Here is a 13,657-nt window from a genome sequence, read left to right as displayed (position 1 = left end):
AGAGGTAGGATGCTTAATTTGAATGTAGCTCCCTAGGGTTTAATTCCCATTATTCCACACTGTCCCTCTGCAGTCAATTCCTAACTTCAGAGCCAGGAGTAATTCCTGAGCACTGCCAGACGTGACTCAAACTACTCCTCCCACCCCCTCCCTTGGTTCATGCAAATAAATAGATAAATTTAGCATTGTAGCACTGTTGTCTTGTTCATCAATTTGCTTGAGCGGGCACCAGTAACATCTCCATTGTGAGACTTGTTACTGTTTTTGGCACGTCGAATACGCCACGGGTAGCTTGCCAGGAGTATCCCGTGTGGGCGGGATATTCTTGGTACTTGCAGGACTCTCCAAGAGGGATGGACGAATCGAAACCGGGACAGATACATGCAAAGCAAACGCCCTACCCTCTCTGCTATTGCTCCATAGATAAATACATAAATAAATAAAGAAAAAGAAAACATATTCAACTTAAATTTACATAAATTAACCACAACATCTATGGAAAAAATTCAAAACTGGATGCATCTCTTTTTAGCACTGCAGCTATTTTATCCCATATGATTTCAAATAATTAGAAAATCTCTAAACATTTAGAAAAAATAAATATACAGGGAAAAATATCATTACATAATCTTAAGCGATACAAGCCATTATCTGACTTATTTATAATGCCCTTTACCAAGAAGAAAGTTATATTTAATTCTACATCTAAAGTTTTAACCTCATATGACTGTAATATTTTACATAAATTTAGAGAAAAAGAGAGAAGAGGAGATGCTATTGGGCTACACTAGCATGCGACAGGGATGAATGGAGACTTTACTGGCGCCCACTTAAACAAATGGACAAACAGTATGACAAGTGATACAAATGATTAGAGAAAAGACATATGTTATAGAATTTTTCATTGAAAAATGTTTCTTCACTGAAGGAAAATATTTATCTATACATATATGAAGGCTTACCATATAAAAATGTACTGGCATAGTTATCACCTATCACCTATCATCCCATTGCTCATAGATTTGCTCAAGTGGGCATCCCTGTCATGGTGCTAGTGTAGCCCAATGGCGTCTGCTCACTCCAGGAACACGAAGAGCCTCAAACCTTTCCTTCAGGGTCTTGACGAAGATGTCTGACCATCTCATAGGTGGGAGGCCAGGCATTCTTTTGACGTCCCGTGGAATCCAGTCAGTAACAGCTCTAGTCCTGCAGTTGTCTACAAATTGCATTACGTGTCCAACCCATCTGATTTCTGATGCCTTGGCAAAGTTATAGTTATAAGTTTTTTAATTGCATAATTATAAGTTGTCATAGTTATAAGTTGTTTAATTGCAGCATTGGGATCAATAGATATCTCTAAAATAGAATTTAAAATGCATGTGTATTTGTTCATTTTGATTTGTGAACTTAAAATACTTTTATTAAATACACTTTCTTAATGATTTCACAAACTCTTGAAAGAATTCAAAGCAAGAAAATAACTTATTAATATGAACATTAAAGTCAAAGTAATCATTATAATATATTTGGAACTTAGCATGTGCTTAAAATTTGCAGTTATGAATAAAAGCTTTCAGCACAAAATGATCCCATGTGATAGATGATTTCCTCACTTAATAGTTAAAAAAACAGACTTTGAGAGCTTAAAATTACTTACCTATCTATGGTTGTACGGTTGATAAGTTAAGTAGCTAAAACTGCATCCAAACGTCACTGCTCTTTATGGTTATGTTATTATTGTTTGTGCGGCCCTATAAAATGTCAAGTGAACAATGCAGTCTGATAGCACTGATTCCTATTTCATTCTTGCTAAGTGGGTATGTCTTTCAGGAAATGAGTTCTAAAAGCCAGTCTGAATTTAGTACACCCATTCTCTTCAGGTTCATTTAATGACTAACTAGTTTACTGAATGCATTTACTCATCCTATTACCTAGAGCTTCTTTTATTTTTTGACAGGATTTCATGAGAAAAAAAAAACACCAGGCAAAGATATTACTGGGTGCAAAAGATAAGAAATACAAAAAATAAAAAATAATGCACAAAAAGATAACCTTTCTCTGAGCAGCCCTGGAGGCCGAGGAGCACTTCCAGTGTGACCCTTATCTATGGCAATGTAGCACAGGGCCTTTGAGCCTCCTGAGCATTGTTTGGGAGCCTCCTCCCTCCCGAAAGATAGTTTTCCACTATGCTGGTGTATACATAACTTTAATTGTTTTTTGTCTTGTGAGTCACACATTGCGATACTCAGGGGTTAATCCTGGTTCTAAACCTAAAAATTACTCTTGCTTGGGGGACCATATGGGGATATCAGGGATCAGATCCACTTGCAAGGCAAATGTCCTACTTGCTGTACTATCACTCTAGCCATGCTATATGTATTTAAAACAGACTTACAGTCAAACATTCAACTGATAATAGTGGTACAATCCAGGATGCCAGCATGCACAACAAAGATTTCAGCTCAATAGTACACTGTTAAAAAATCAACTTGATCTTTTAACAAAGGCAAACCAAACACATTCATACCACACCACACACTTAAGGCAGAATTTTCTTAACAGACTGAAAAGCTGGTAACATTTGGCACCTGAAGCATAAATTATTTTATGATGACCCAAAAGCTTTACTATATATATATATATATGTATATATATATATGTGTATGTGCATATACATATATTTAAATCCTCTATCCCCCAAAATACCTCATATATGCACTATAAAAGGAGAATGGAATCTATAGTTAATGTTTTTAAAGTTTCACCATAGTTATGAAAATGAATCCACTTGCAACTCTTTATAAATATTTAATATGCATTAATGTTAATGTGCAAGGATTACAAACATAAATTTTTTAATAAGTAAGAAGACATTAAGAGAATTGCCATTTGTTGCAGTACAGACAAAATATTTACTTTAATCCTTACTTTCAAGGAAAATAAAGTCATGTAATTATTAAAAAATAATGTATTTCCCATAAAATTTCCTGCAGGCTAATAGTCCCTCATTTTCTATTAAGCCTTACTAATTTTGTAGTAAACATTGTGTCCTTTTTTTGCATTTGCTCACGTGGCATCTGAGTTTTGGCTGCAATATTTTATATCTTAACCTGAAAAGCCTGCCATGAAGAGTATCTTTACATTATTCTTTTACTATAATGCTCCAAGATTTTTATATTTGTAGGAGAATACATATCCTAGTCCCGCACCTTGGCATATAACAATGTACCACATGTCACAGAATCTAGCAGAAAGTGTAATTTATAACACCAACCATATGAACTCAAGAATTCTAAGACCCAATTGCTCTTATAAAGCATAGACAGTTTTATTTGTATAACATAGTTGGCATTTCCCATGAGCCACATAAAAGATCAAATGGTATCATAAATTCAAAAACTCTAGACTTAAATAGGACATAGTTGATGACCTCTTTCTTCCTAATTCAAACTTCTACCATCATCGGAAATTAAATGCTAAAAAAAAAAAAAGCGTTTTTTTCCCCCAAGGTTCATATTCAGTAAACATTAGCAAAAAACAGGCTGCCATCATTTTTCATTTACTAAATGTCATTTCAAGTTGAGGGTGATTTTTTTCCCTCCAGGCAGCTTGTCAGAATGTCACGTTGGTGCTTTGTTTGATTTATAGGATTTTGGATCGCTATGTTCAGGAGCAAATTCCTGGTGCCAAGGTTGTAGTGGAGTCCATTGGTGCTCGCCGGCATGGAGATGCCTTTTCTCTAGAAGATTATACCAAATGTGACTTGACTGTCTATGCAATAGATCCCCAAACCAACAGAGCCATCGACAGAAATGAGCTTTTTAAGTAAGTATTTTATTTTCACTGAGTATTTTATGTAAGATCTCTCTAGTTAGACAATGTCAGCATACGAACTTTAAAACACACCAAGTTATTAAAAGTAAAGCATAAGCAATGTATTGGAGACAATATCGAGAAGACAGTTTTCACATCAGAAGGTCTCAGGTTCAAACTTCAGATAAAGGGAGTTCAGTGTCTTCTCCATTTGTTGTCATAATCCTGGGTAATGAAAAAGAAGAAACAGTTCACTGACCACACCATGCATCAGTGTTCATTCTGACTCAAGATCTTGGTGGTTTACAGAGAAATCATAGTTTACTTTTTAAGTGGCATTTTGTCTACAATAGAATTCTTAGGCTTGAACTTTGAAAACTAACCTAGCATTAGGGTCTGTCAATCTACCGAAATTAATATCAATTCCCTTTCACTTGGAGTGAGTGACTCCAATATCTTCACTTGGAGTGAGATATTCAGTGACATCTATGGCTATACCCTATATTATATGCTTTCCTGACATTAACTTAAATTGTTATAAGTAGAGTTATAAATCCTAAAAATTAAGAAAATACAGACTCTTAAGAACAAAATGCTACTTAAAAATCTTAGGTCTAGTCCTAAAATAATTTAACACTTTCATAGTTGTTAATATTAGTTTCTGCTTTCTACTAGTGACACCTAGTGTCCAGCAGATACTTGGAATGGTATTCTAGCTAAATTGAAACACATTTTTAGATAAATATATATTTACATATTCTGATTTCTGGCTATTCTAGTGTTTGGTACATTAATAAATATGTTAATATATATAACAAGATTTAGTTCTCGTCTTTATATTAAATGGCATATAAATAAATATATGCACATATAAATGACATATAACTTAATATTTGCAAATGTTAACATGTATGCATCTATTTATTGAAAATAGTTGTCCACTTATCAAAAATTTAAAGTTTTTAATTTAGATTTACCTCAAATATTCTTATCAACAACATTTAATTGTTCTATTATAGTAATAATCATAGTTTAGTGATGAAATGATAGTATAGTGAACATTAGCCTTAGACGTGGTCAACTTGAGTTTGATCCCTGGTATCCTGTATGGTCCTCTGAGTCCACCAGAATGATCCCTGAGCACAAAGATACCAGTAATTCCTGAGTGTGGTTAGGAGTGATCCTAAAACAAAACAAAGTTTAATTATTGATTAATTTTTTAAAGAACCATATTTAAGTATGTTATTCATGAAATTTATATTAATACATAATTGGACCATATGTAATATTGTATAAAAACTGCAAGGAAATATAGATGAAGCAGTAGCTTCCTAAGACTTAAAATCACTCTCAAATAACGTAGCATTTAAAACAACTAAGCTAATTTTGGTAGATATAATAAATACTTTAGTTAGTAATTTACTTTGTAGATAATTTAAACTCTTTTGATCGGTTATAATTTTAAGCATTGTTAAAATCTGCATTTTTTAAAAATATATTTTATTAGATACACTTAATATTATGGATTTTTAGAATATTTTTCATAAGCAACATATCTAGTTTTATTTAATATGTAGTCTGACTGTACAGAGTACAATGACCTATGTTTTTATTTATGCTTGAAGATATCTTAGAGATAATAGGTAGAGATATTTAATATATAGTTAAGATACGGTGTCAACCGATAGGACAACATACAAAATAAACATCATTTAAAATATTTTTCCATAATGTGTTTTCTTTTTGAATTTTATAAATAGTTATCCTCATTAAATACATGTTTTGAAACCTAGATCATATTGTGAAAAATAAAAGTTTAAATTAATTTAAAGAAGCTTCATAAATCAAAAAAAAGAAGCAAACAGAGAATAGTTGTAAGTCATTCCTTTAATTGAGGTGTGGATGGAATCACCACAAAGTACTAATATTTTTCCTCAGCAGATTTCACCTAGAGTTGTTCTCTTTGAAATGAATACAATACAATTATAGTTATTATTTTATTAGACATATGTATATGCTTTTGTTGTACACGGTATACCCAATAGTGTTAGGTTTCTGGAACTCATGCTTATCTAGGACTAGGTGGAGCTGAGCCCAGCACTTCTGGATTCAACCTGAGTCACACCATATGGTGCTTCAGTGGGGTATGCCAAGGTGGGGAAAGAAGCAAGAGCACTTGCAAAATATGTGCTCTCTGTCTTGATCCAGGGCTCTGCCCTAAGGTATATATTGCATATAAACTTAAATGGATAACAGTATAACTGTTATTTTATAGTTATAAAAGTTATTGAGAATTTAGTTTTTTATATGGAAGAAGTGCATTGAAAAATTGTACTAGAAGAGTGTTACTAGATATTTCAGTATGTTTAACTTAACTATGATTCCTAAGATATTTAATTCTTTGGTTAAAAGAATAAGAATCAAAAAGGATTTTTCCTCCAAAGAGTTCATTTTATTTAAAAAATTACAATAATAAATTTTATATATATAAATAATGGTGATTAATTATTTAATGGAATATTATATTTCTTCTGAAAATTACATGTATCATAATTTCCTTATTTTTTTAAACTATCTGAATTATTCAGACTGGAGCAATGGCACAGCAGGTAGGGCATTTGCCTTGCACACAGCCGACCCAGGTTCGATTCCTTTGTCCCTCTCTGAGAGCCTGGCAAGCTATCGAGAGTATCCTGCCTGCACAGCAGAGTTTGGCAAGCTACCCATGGCATATTCGATATGACAAAACCAGTAACAAGTCTCACAATGGAGACATTACTGGTACCCACTGGAGCAAATCGGTGAACAACGGGATGACAGTGCTATAGTGCAGTGCTATGAATCTGAATGGTCTATATTTTCAGAAGTGTGTATTACTTTTGTGCTGCTTGCATTTTCATGATTCTTTAATCTTGCACTTTTTTTGTGTTGGTTTTATTTCTGCAATATTCTCAGACATTATCTTCAAAATTTATTATTTCTATTATTTTCATAATATATGGATTCTATATTCTTCCTTCAACACACACAGACCCTTTTTCTGTATTTTTACTTGGGTTCAAAATTTTTTATTAAAACACAATAATTTGCAAAACTGTTTATAATAGAGTTTTAGGAATACAATATTCCAACACTAATCCAACCACTGGTGTCAACTTCCTTCCATCAATGTCCCAGATTTCCTATTACCCACCAGATTTTCTCTAATAGACACATTTATGTTTGGTTACAATAATTAGGGTTTCCTGCTTGGAGTGCTATTGTTCTTTGGTTTACATATGTATGTCACTTCTGCATCTCAGATTTGTTTCCCCATCCCTTGTCACTGCCCCTGTTATTTGTCATTGTGACTTACTTTAATAACTTCTACACACTATTTTTAAGTTCATGGATCCAACTGTTATCAGTCTACGGTTAAGTTCATTGAAGAAATATTCATATAATATAACATATGCTTGTTTACAAATTTATTTATTCAATAAATTTATAGAATATTGCTTTTTATATACTTTTAATTACTCTATACATTTCCTTCAAATTTACATATCCTTTCCACTTTTCTTAAGATTGATATTTGTAATTGTATCAAAGTCTTTCTCTGGGTTTTGAATTTAAAGCTCATTTTCTCCTTTGAACGTATCTTTTGATTGCCTCGTGTGTCTCAAACTTAGTTTCTCTATTGAGTACATATTTATTTCTTTCTTCCCCATCCCCTCACATATTCTGTGTAAATTATGTTTGATCAAAACTACATTGCTTCAGTTAAATTTTTAAAAAAGTCCCTTTCTCTCTAGTTCCAATAGCTGTGTTATCTTTGGGTCTGGTTTTGAGGCTTTCTTTATCTTTTCAGCAGTGTCTGCATGCCTGAACCATGCCAGATATTTTCTGTGGTCTTATCTGTCCACAGTACAAGATTTTTCTTTTAGTTTCAAGACTCTATTCTTGTGATGATGATACAGTAATAGTGGCCTAAGAAGTCCTTTGTTCTTGTGCATGCTGAATGCATTCTAAGAATTACGAAACAGCATTTTGGATGTTTTTGTTCTTTTTCCTAATCTTTAATAGCTTTATTGAATCAAAACGAATTATAGAGTTACAAATTTATCCATGATTACATTTCCAGTGTACTCCATGGTACCTACCAGCCTTCCTACCATCATAGGAGCGAAAGGGTTAGAATAATATTTTTCCAACACCATTACCTTTACCAGTGCCAACTACCCTCCACCAATGTCCCCAATCCCTCCTGTCCTTCCCCCACCACCTGCTCTGGCTTGCCACTATAGCAGGCATTATTTTCTTTTTCTTTTTCTTTTTTTTTTTACCTTTTAGTCTAGGTAGTTTATAATATTGTTACTCATAGGATATTATGCATATCACTTTAAATTCTTTCAGCAACACTTCCTAGTCCAGAGTGACCACATCCCTCTAACATTGTCATAGTAGTATTTTCCCTGATATATCGCACCTCTCCAGTGACAAGGACCAGTTTTCCTGCTTTTTGTTTGTATTGCCTTCAGGCACTAGTTATTCCCCTACTACATTTCTTTATATCCCACATGTGAGTGAATTAATTGTGTCTGTCGCTCTACCTGTGATTTATTTCACTTAGCATGATACTCTTTAGATCTATCCATGTATCAGAAAATTACATGAGTTCATCCTCTGTCAAGGCGATAGCACAGGGTGTAGGGCATTTGCTTGCACACAGCCAACCTCAGTTCAATTCCTTCGTCCCTCTCAGAGAGCGCAGCAAGCTACCGAGAGTATCCCAGCCACCTGGCAGAGCCTGGCAAGCAAGTCATGGCATATTCAATATGCCAAAAACAGTAACAGCAAGTCAGAGACGTTACTGGTGCCCACTTGAGCAAATTGATGAACAATGCATTGGACGACAGTGCTACAGTGCAGTGCTACCATAGCTTCTTTAACCAGTCAATTTATCTTGGACACTTGGATTATTTCCAGATTATCACTATTGTGAGTAGTGCTGCAATGAATGTAAGAGTGCAGATATAGTTTCTGCATTGTGTTTTGGGGCCCTGAGGTGGAATTGCTGGGCCATATGGAAGATTGCTCCTAATTTTTTGAGGAATTTCCATATTGTCTCTCAAAAGGGCTGGAACAATCAGTATCCCGACCACCACAATTGAGGGTCCTTGTCTCTATACATTTGCACTAACACTGGTTGTTGGGTTTTTTGTTTGTTTGTTTTTCATTTACAGTACAACTTTATTTCCCAAAATGTTGGGTTCAGAAGAATTTTTCCCCACTATATTTAAACATCCTTGTTTAAAAAGTTGTTCATGGGGCTGGAGTTATAGCACAGTGGGTAGGGCATTTCCCTTGCACGCAGCCGACCCAGGTTTGATTCCCAGCATCCCAGATGGTCCCCTGAGCACCGCCAGGAGTAATTTCTGAGTGCAGAGCTAAGAACAACCCCTCTGAATCACCGGGTGTGACCCAAAAAGCAAAAATAAATAAATTAAATTAAATAAAAAGTTGTTTATGATGATTTGTTACGGGCGTTCAATATTCAAACACCAATCCCCAGCACCACTGTAAACTTTCTTCAATCATTGTTTCCATTTTCCCAATCACCCCTCAAGCTTGCCCCCAAAGCAGGTCACAATAATTTATTTTATATTGATTGTTAACACTAAGTGGCTAATAAAAGAATCAAGATATATTTCAGCAAAAAAAAAATGTGTGAAATTTGTTGGAGACGTTTAATTATTGTCAGGGTTTGCTAAGCTATTGTTGCAAGTCAATCCTTCTGTATTAATGTTTTCATTAGTCCAGATTAGTTAGCTTTTACTTTACATTCCCATTCAATCCAGTTTGCTACTATTGGGATGTATCACAGACTTTGGAGATATCACTCCCCAAAATTCACAGTATTTAACTTGGCAGTCCAGCCAGGGGCATGAGAGAACAGTTGTTGCAGTGTTTGTGTGGCTGCCAGGGCGTTGGTACTATGGGAAATTGACCTGCCCTCCACCCGTACCCCAGATCCTCCTGGAGGTCTCAGCCTGGATCTAGTATCCTAGAAATTTTCTGCGGCCTATTGATCTCTTTTGATCTTTACCTACATTTCTCTGGAGCAAGGCCCTTGAGGAGCTACATGGCAGTGGGCAGGGGAACGTGGGTGTGGCTGCAATGGCTTCCGTTTTTTTTTTTTTCTGATGAGCACCAGTCTCTTTGATGGAAGGTGGTATCTCACTGTTTGGTCTGCATTTTCTGATGAATATAGATCATTTCTTCATATGCTCTTTGGCCTTTTGCATTTCCTCATTGAGGAAGTTTTTATTCATTTCTTCTTCCATTTTTAATGGGGTTAGATTTTTTTTATTGTGAAGTTTTACTAGTACTTTATATATCTTGGGTATTAACTCTTTATTGGATGAGAGGTGGGCAAATAATCCCTCTCAGTCTATAGGCTGTATTTGTATTGTGGTCATCATTTCTATTGAGGTGCAGAAGATTAATTTAATGTAGTCCCATTTATCTTTGCTTCCACTTTCCTAGTCAGTGGGGTTTCATGCTTAAAGTTGTCTTTAATTTTAATGTCATTAAGAGTTCTGTGTATATTTTCTCTATGTACCTTACAGATTCAGGTATGATATCTAGGTCTTTGATCCATATCGATTTGAGTTCTGTGCATGGTATTATAATGAGGTCTGAGGTCCATTTTTTTTAATGTGGCTGACCGATATTCCCAGCACCACATATTGAATGGACTTTCCTTGCTCCACTTTATGTGTTTTACTACCTTAGGAAAGATGAATTAACTGAATACCCTACAGTCTGTCTCTGGGTTTTCAAATCTATCCTATTGATTTGTGGGTCAGTCTTGAATCCATGGCCATGCTATTTTTTTTTTAAATCACTACCACTTTGTACAGTTTGAAGTTATGGAAAGTAAGGCATCCTATCTTTTTTAGTCTGAAGATTGCTTTGGTTATTGGAGGTGGTGGAGTATTACTTTTCTATATAAATTTCAGGAATGTTTGATTTATTTCCTTGAAAAAAATGTCATTGCATATTCTTGTAGGAATTGCTTTGAATCTGTAAAATACTGTGGGGATTATTTTGATTAATTTAATTCTCCAAATACACAAACAAGGGATATGTTTCCATTGCCTTATGTTTTCTTTCATTTCTTTAGTGTTTTGTAATTTTCTTTGTATAGGTCTTTCTCCTCTTTAGTTAAGCCAGTTTCTCTGTACTTGATTTTCTTAGGCAGAACTATGAATGGGATTGTTTTATAAATCTCTCTCTCTTCTAATTTATTATTCGCATATCAGAAAACTATGTTGGATTCTGCAAGTCGATTTTGTTCACTGCACTTTACTATAAAAATATATTGTTTCCAGGAGCCCCTTTGAAGAGTTTTTGAACGTTCTCAATAGAGCATTATGGCACCCTCACATAAAAAAAAAGTTTAATTTCTTCCTTTTCTCTCTGGATGCCATTAATATCTTAAAATTTCTTGCTAATTTTTGTAGTAAGTACTTCCATTTTACTATATTAAAAAGAAATATGAGAATGGGTGTCATTCACTTGTCCCCAGTCTTCAAAGGATTTTAGTTTTTCCTCATTGTATAGTATTTACTGTAGGCTTGTGTTAAATTGCTTTGATTATGTTGAGGAAAGTTCCTTCAATTCCTATTTTACTGAGAGTTTTTATCTCAATGGTTGCTGAATCATGTCAAATTATTCCCCTGCCATCTATGGATATGATCACATGATTTTTATTTATTATATCAATATTTGAGGCTTCTTCAACTCTTCTTTTGCATAACAGTCATATCTTGCTTTATATTTGTGTTGGTGAGTGTATCTCCCATACTATAGCAGACGTCATTTGTGACGTCAATTGTGAAGGGTCTTGCACCCAAGTTTAATAGTTCTGGTTATCCCTTTCTCCTAACAGACCTTAGACATAGCCCGAGGGATAAAAGCATTTTCTTCTCCCTCTATGACTTAATGCCTTTATTTTATGTGGTAGAAGGACAGAGATATGTAAAGTGCACCAAACTTTGTTGATTTGATCCTGTATCTCTATACTGTGAAGGGAATGGCTCTTTGTCTTTTATTTTGTCCTCCTATTTTGAAAGGATCCAAAAAACATTTGTGAGTACAACCCCTGTTATGGTTCTCCTATGTCAACATCACATGTAACATATAGTTAGCTTTCAAAAATTGATTGAATTTTACCAGTTTTGTTTTGATCACTTCTACATTTTCCAGCTAAAATACTATATTTTCATCTCACAGTGAAGAAAATCATCACATTTTGTAATTTGATATCACGCTTGCAATTTTGTTTGTTTATTTGAGGGCCACACTAGCTGTGTTTAGGTGCTTACTCCTGCCACTGCATTCAGGGATCACTCTTGGTGTGACTTGGGGGAGGGGAGAATGTTGCTTGCTAGAGCTCAAACCTGGGTCATCTATCCATTGTACACAGGCTCCATGCTTGAAATTTTTAATTATTCTAGTTGTACCATATTTTTCCATAAGGGTGGAACTCAAAATAAATACTAATTTAAATAAAAATTAATTAAATTAGAAAAAATAGACAAATATAATTTTATCTTAAGTACCTTTTCTGCAATCCCAGTTTGTTAAATATTTGTCTTGCCACGTGGCAAAATGGAGCTAGAGATAGTAGAGAAAATCTTTATATGCTACAAACTTATTTTTTAAAGAATTGTGTTTAAAAACATACTATTGTTATAAAACAAAATATGGATACTAACATTTAATATAAAGTTTCCTTTAAATTCCTAGTTAAAAATGGAATATTAAGGATATAAAAATAAATGTAAAAATTACTAAAACATAATTAAACCAATGATAGAGCTGAATAAATGACAGAGTCCTTTTCTAATATGTTTTATTAAGCAAATACCTTACATGAGAATAATAGATGTGGACATACATATTCAACATTGTTTACTTTAAAAACCATTTCAGAATCCCAGTATGTGTTCATACTAGGGAAATAGAGAATTAAACTGCTCTTCAGGTATGAGTGAGTGCTTATGATGTATAGAATATATTCTACTGCTCATTATTCCCTAAAATTCTCTACATAATGACACTGTAACATTAAAATTATCATAATAAAATGCATTGCATATTGATTGATACACATTATACTTTGAATTGTGTTTCATACTAGTAAATGGTAGCAGAAATAAATGCTTACATGTGACACATTAATTGAGTGAATCAGATAGTAGAGAATTGGTTTAATATTTTATCTTATCTTGTGATATAGATCAGTGATGAACAGAAGTCAATTAATGTTGGCAGGATAGTAGAAAGGGACCTATTCACCTTACCCCTAGGAATAAGACTTTAACAACAAAGTAAAGAGAAAATGAAAGAGAAAAGTCATATTTCTCTATTGATGGAATAATTGATGTTGAGACCAAAAACTTTATTCTATTTCTAGGAGAAATAGCAAAAGATAAGATGATCATAATACGTACTAGAAACCTTGACAACCTATGGTAGAATATATCTTTACAGATATTCTTTCAAAGGAAATTAAGTTTTTTCAGAACTCTATAACAGAAAGCAAAACTATATGAGCTAGTGAAATACTGTATATGTTCTTCATTCTTTGAATTTTTCTCATGCTTCTGGGTAAAGAAACTCCATGTGAGACTTAGATGAAGTGTTTCCCCTCTTGCCAATAAGAATATGTCTTTCTTCTGCTCGCATTAAATCAGTGTTAATTAGCATACACTTCAGGGATGGCCAATAAAATTCTATCTTCAGGGATTTCCATGGATGTTAGAGACAGCAAAGCTCCTATTAGATAGATAGA

At 34.0% G+C, this 13,657-nt stretch overlaps 1 protein-coding gene across 1 annotated transcript in view; it reads left to right on the top strand.

Moving 5' to 3' along the window:
- The window catches only part of PCDH15 (protocadherin related 15), a 1,456,321-nt gene that overhangs the window by 1,410,447 nt on the left and 32,217 nt on the right, over window positions 1-13,657 (top strand). Inside the window, exon 31 of the mRNA XM_055118856.1 lies at window positions 3,649-3,825. Coding sequence (XP_054974831.1) covers window positions 3,649-3,825 — 177 coding nt within the window. The remainder of the gene's footprint in view (window positions 1-3,648; window positions 3,826-13,657) is intronic.

The sequence above is a fragment of the Sorex araneus genome, chromosome 11 (genome assembly GCF_027595985.1).
Source record: "Sorex araneus isolate mSorAra2 chromosome 11, mSorAra2.pri, whole genome shotgun sequence".
NCBI lineage: Eukaryota > Metazoa > Chordata > Mammalia > Eulipotyphla > Soricidae > Sorex > Sorex araneus.
The sequence above is the reverse complement of the archived record's forward strand: the minus strand, read 5'-3'. Positions and strand labels throughout refer to the sequence as shown.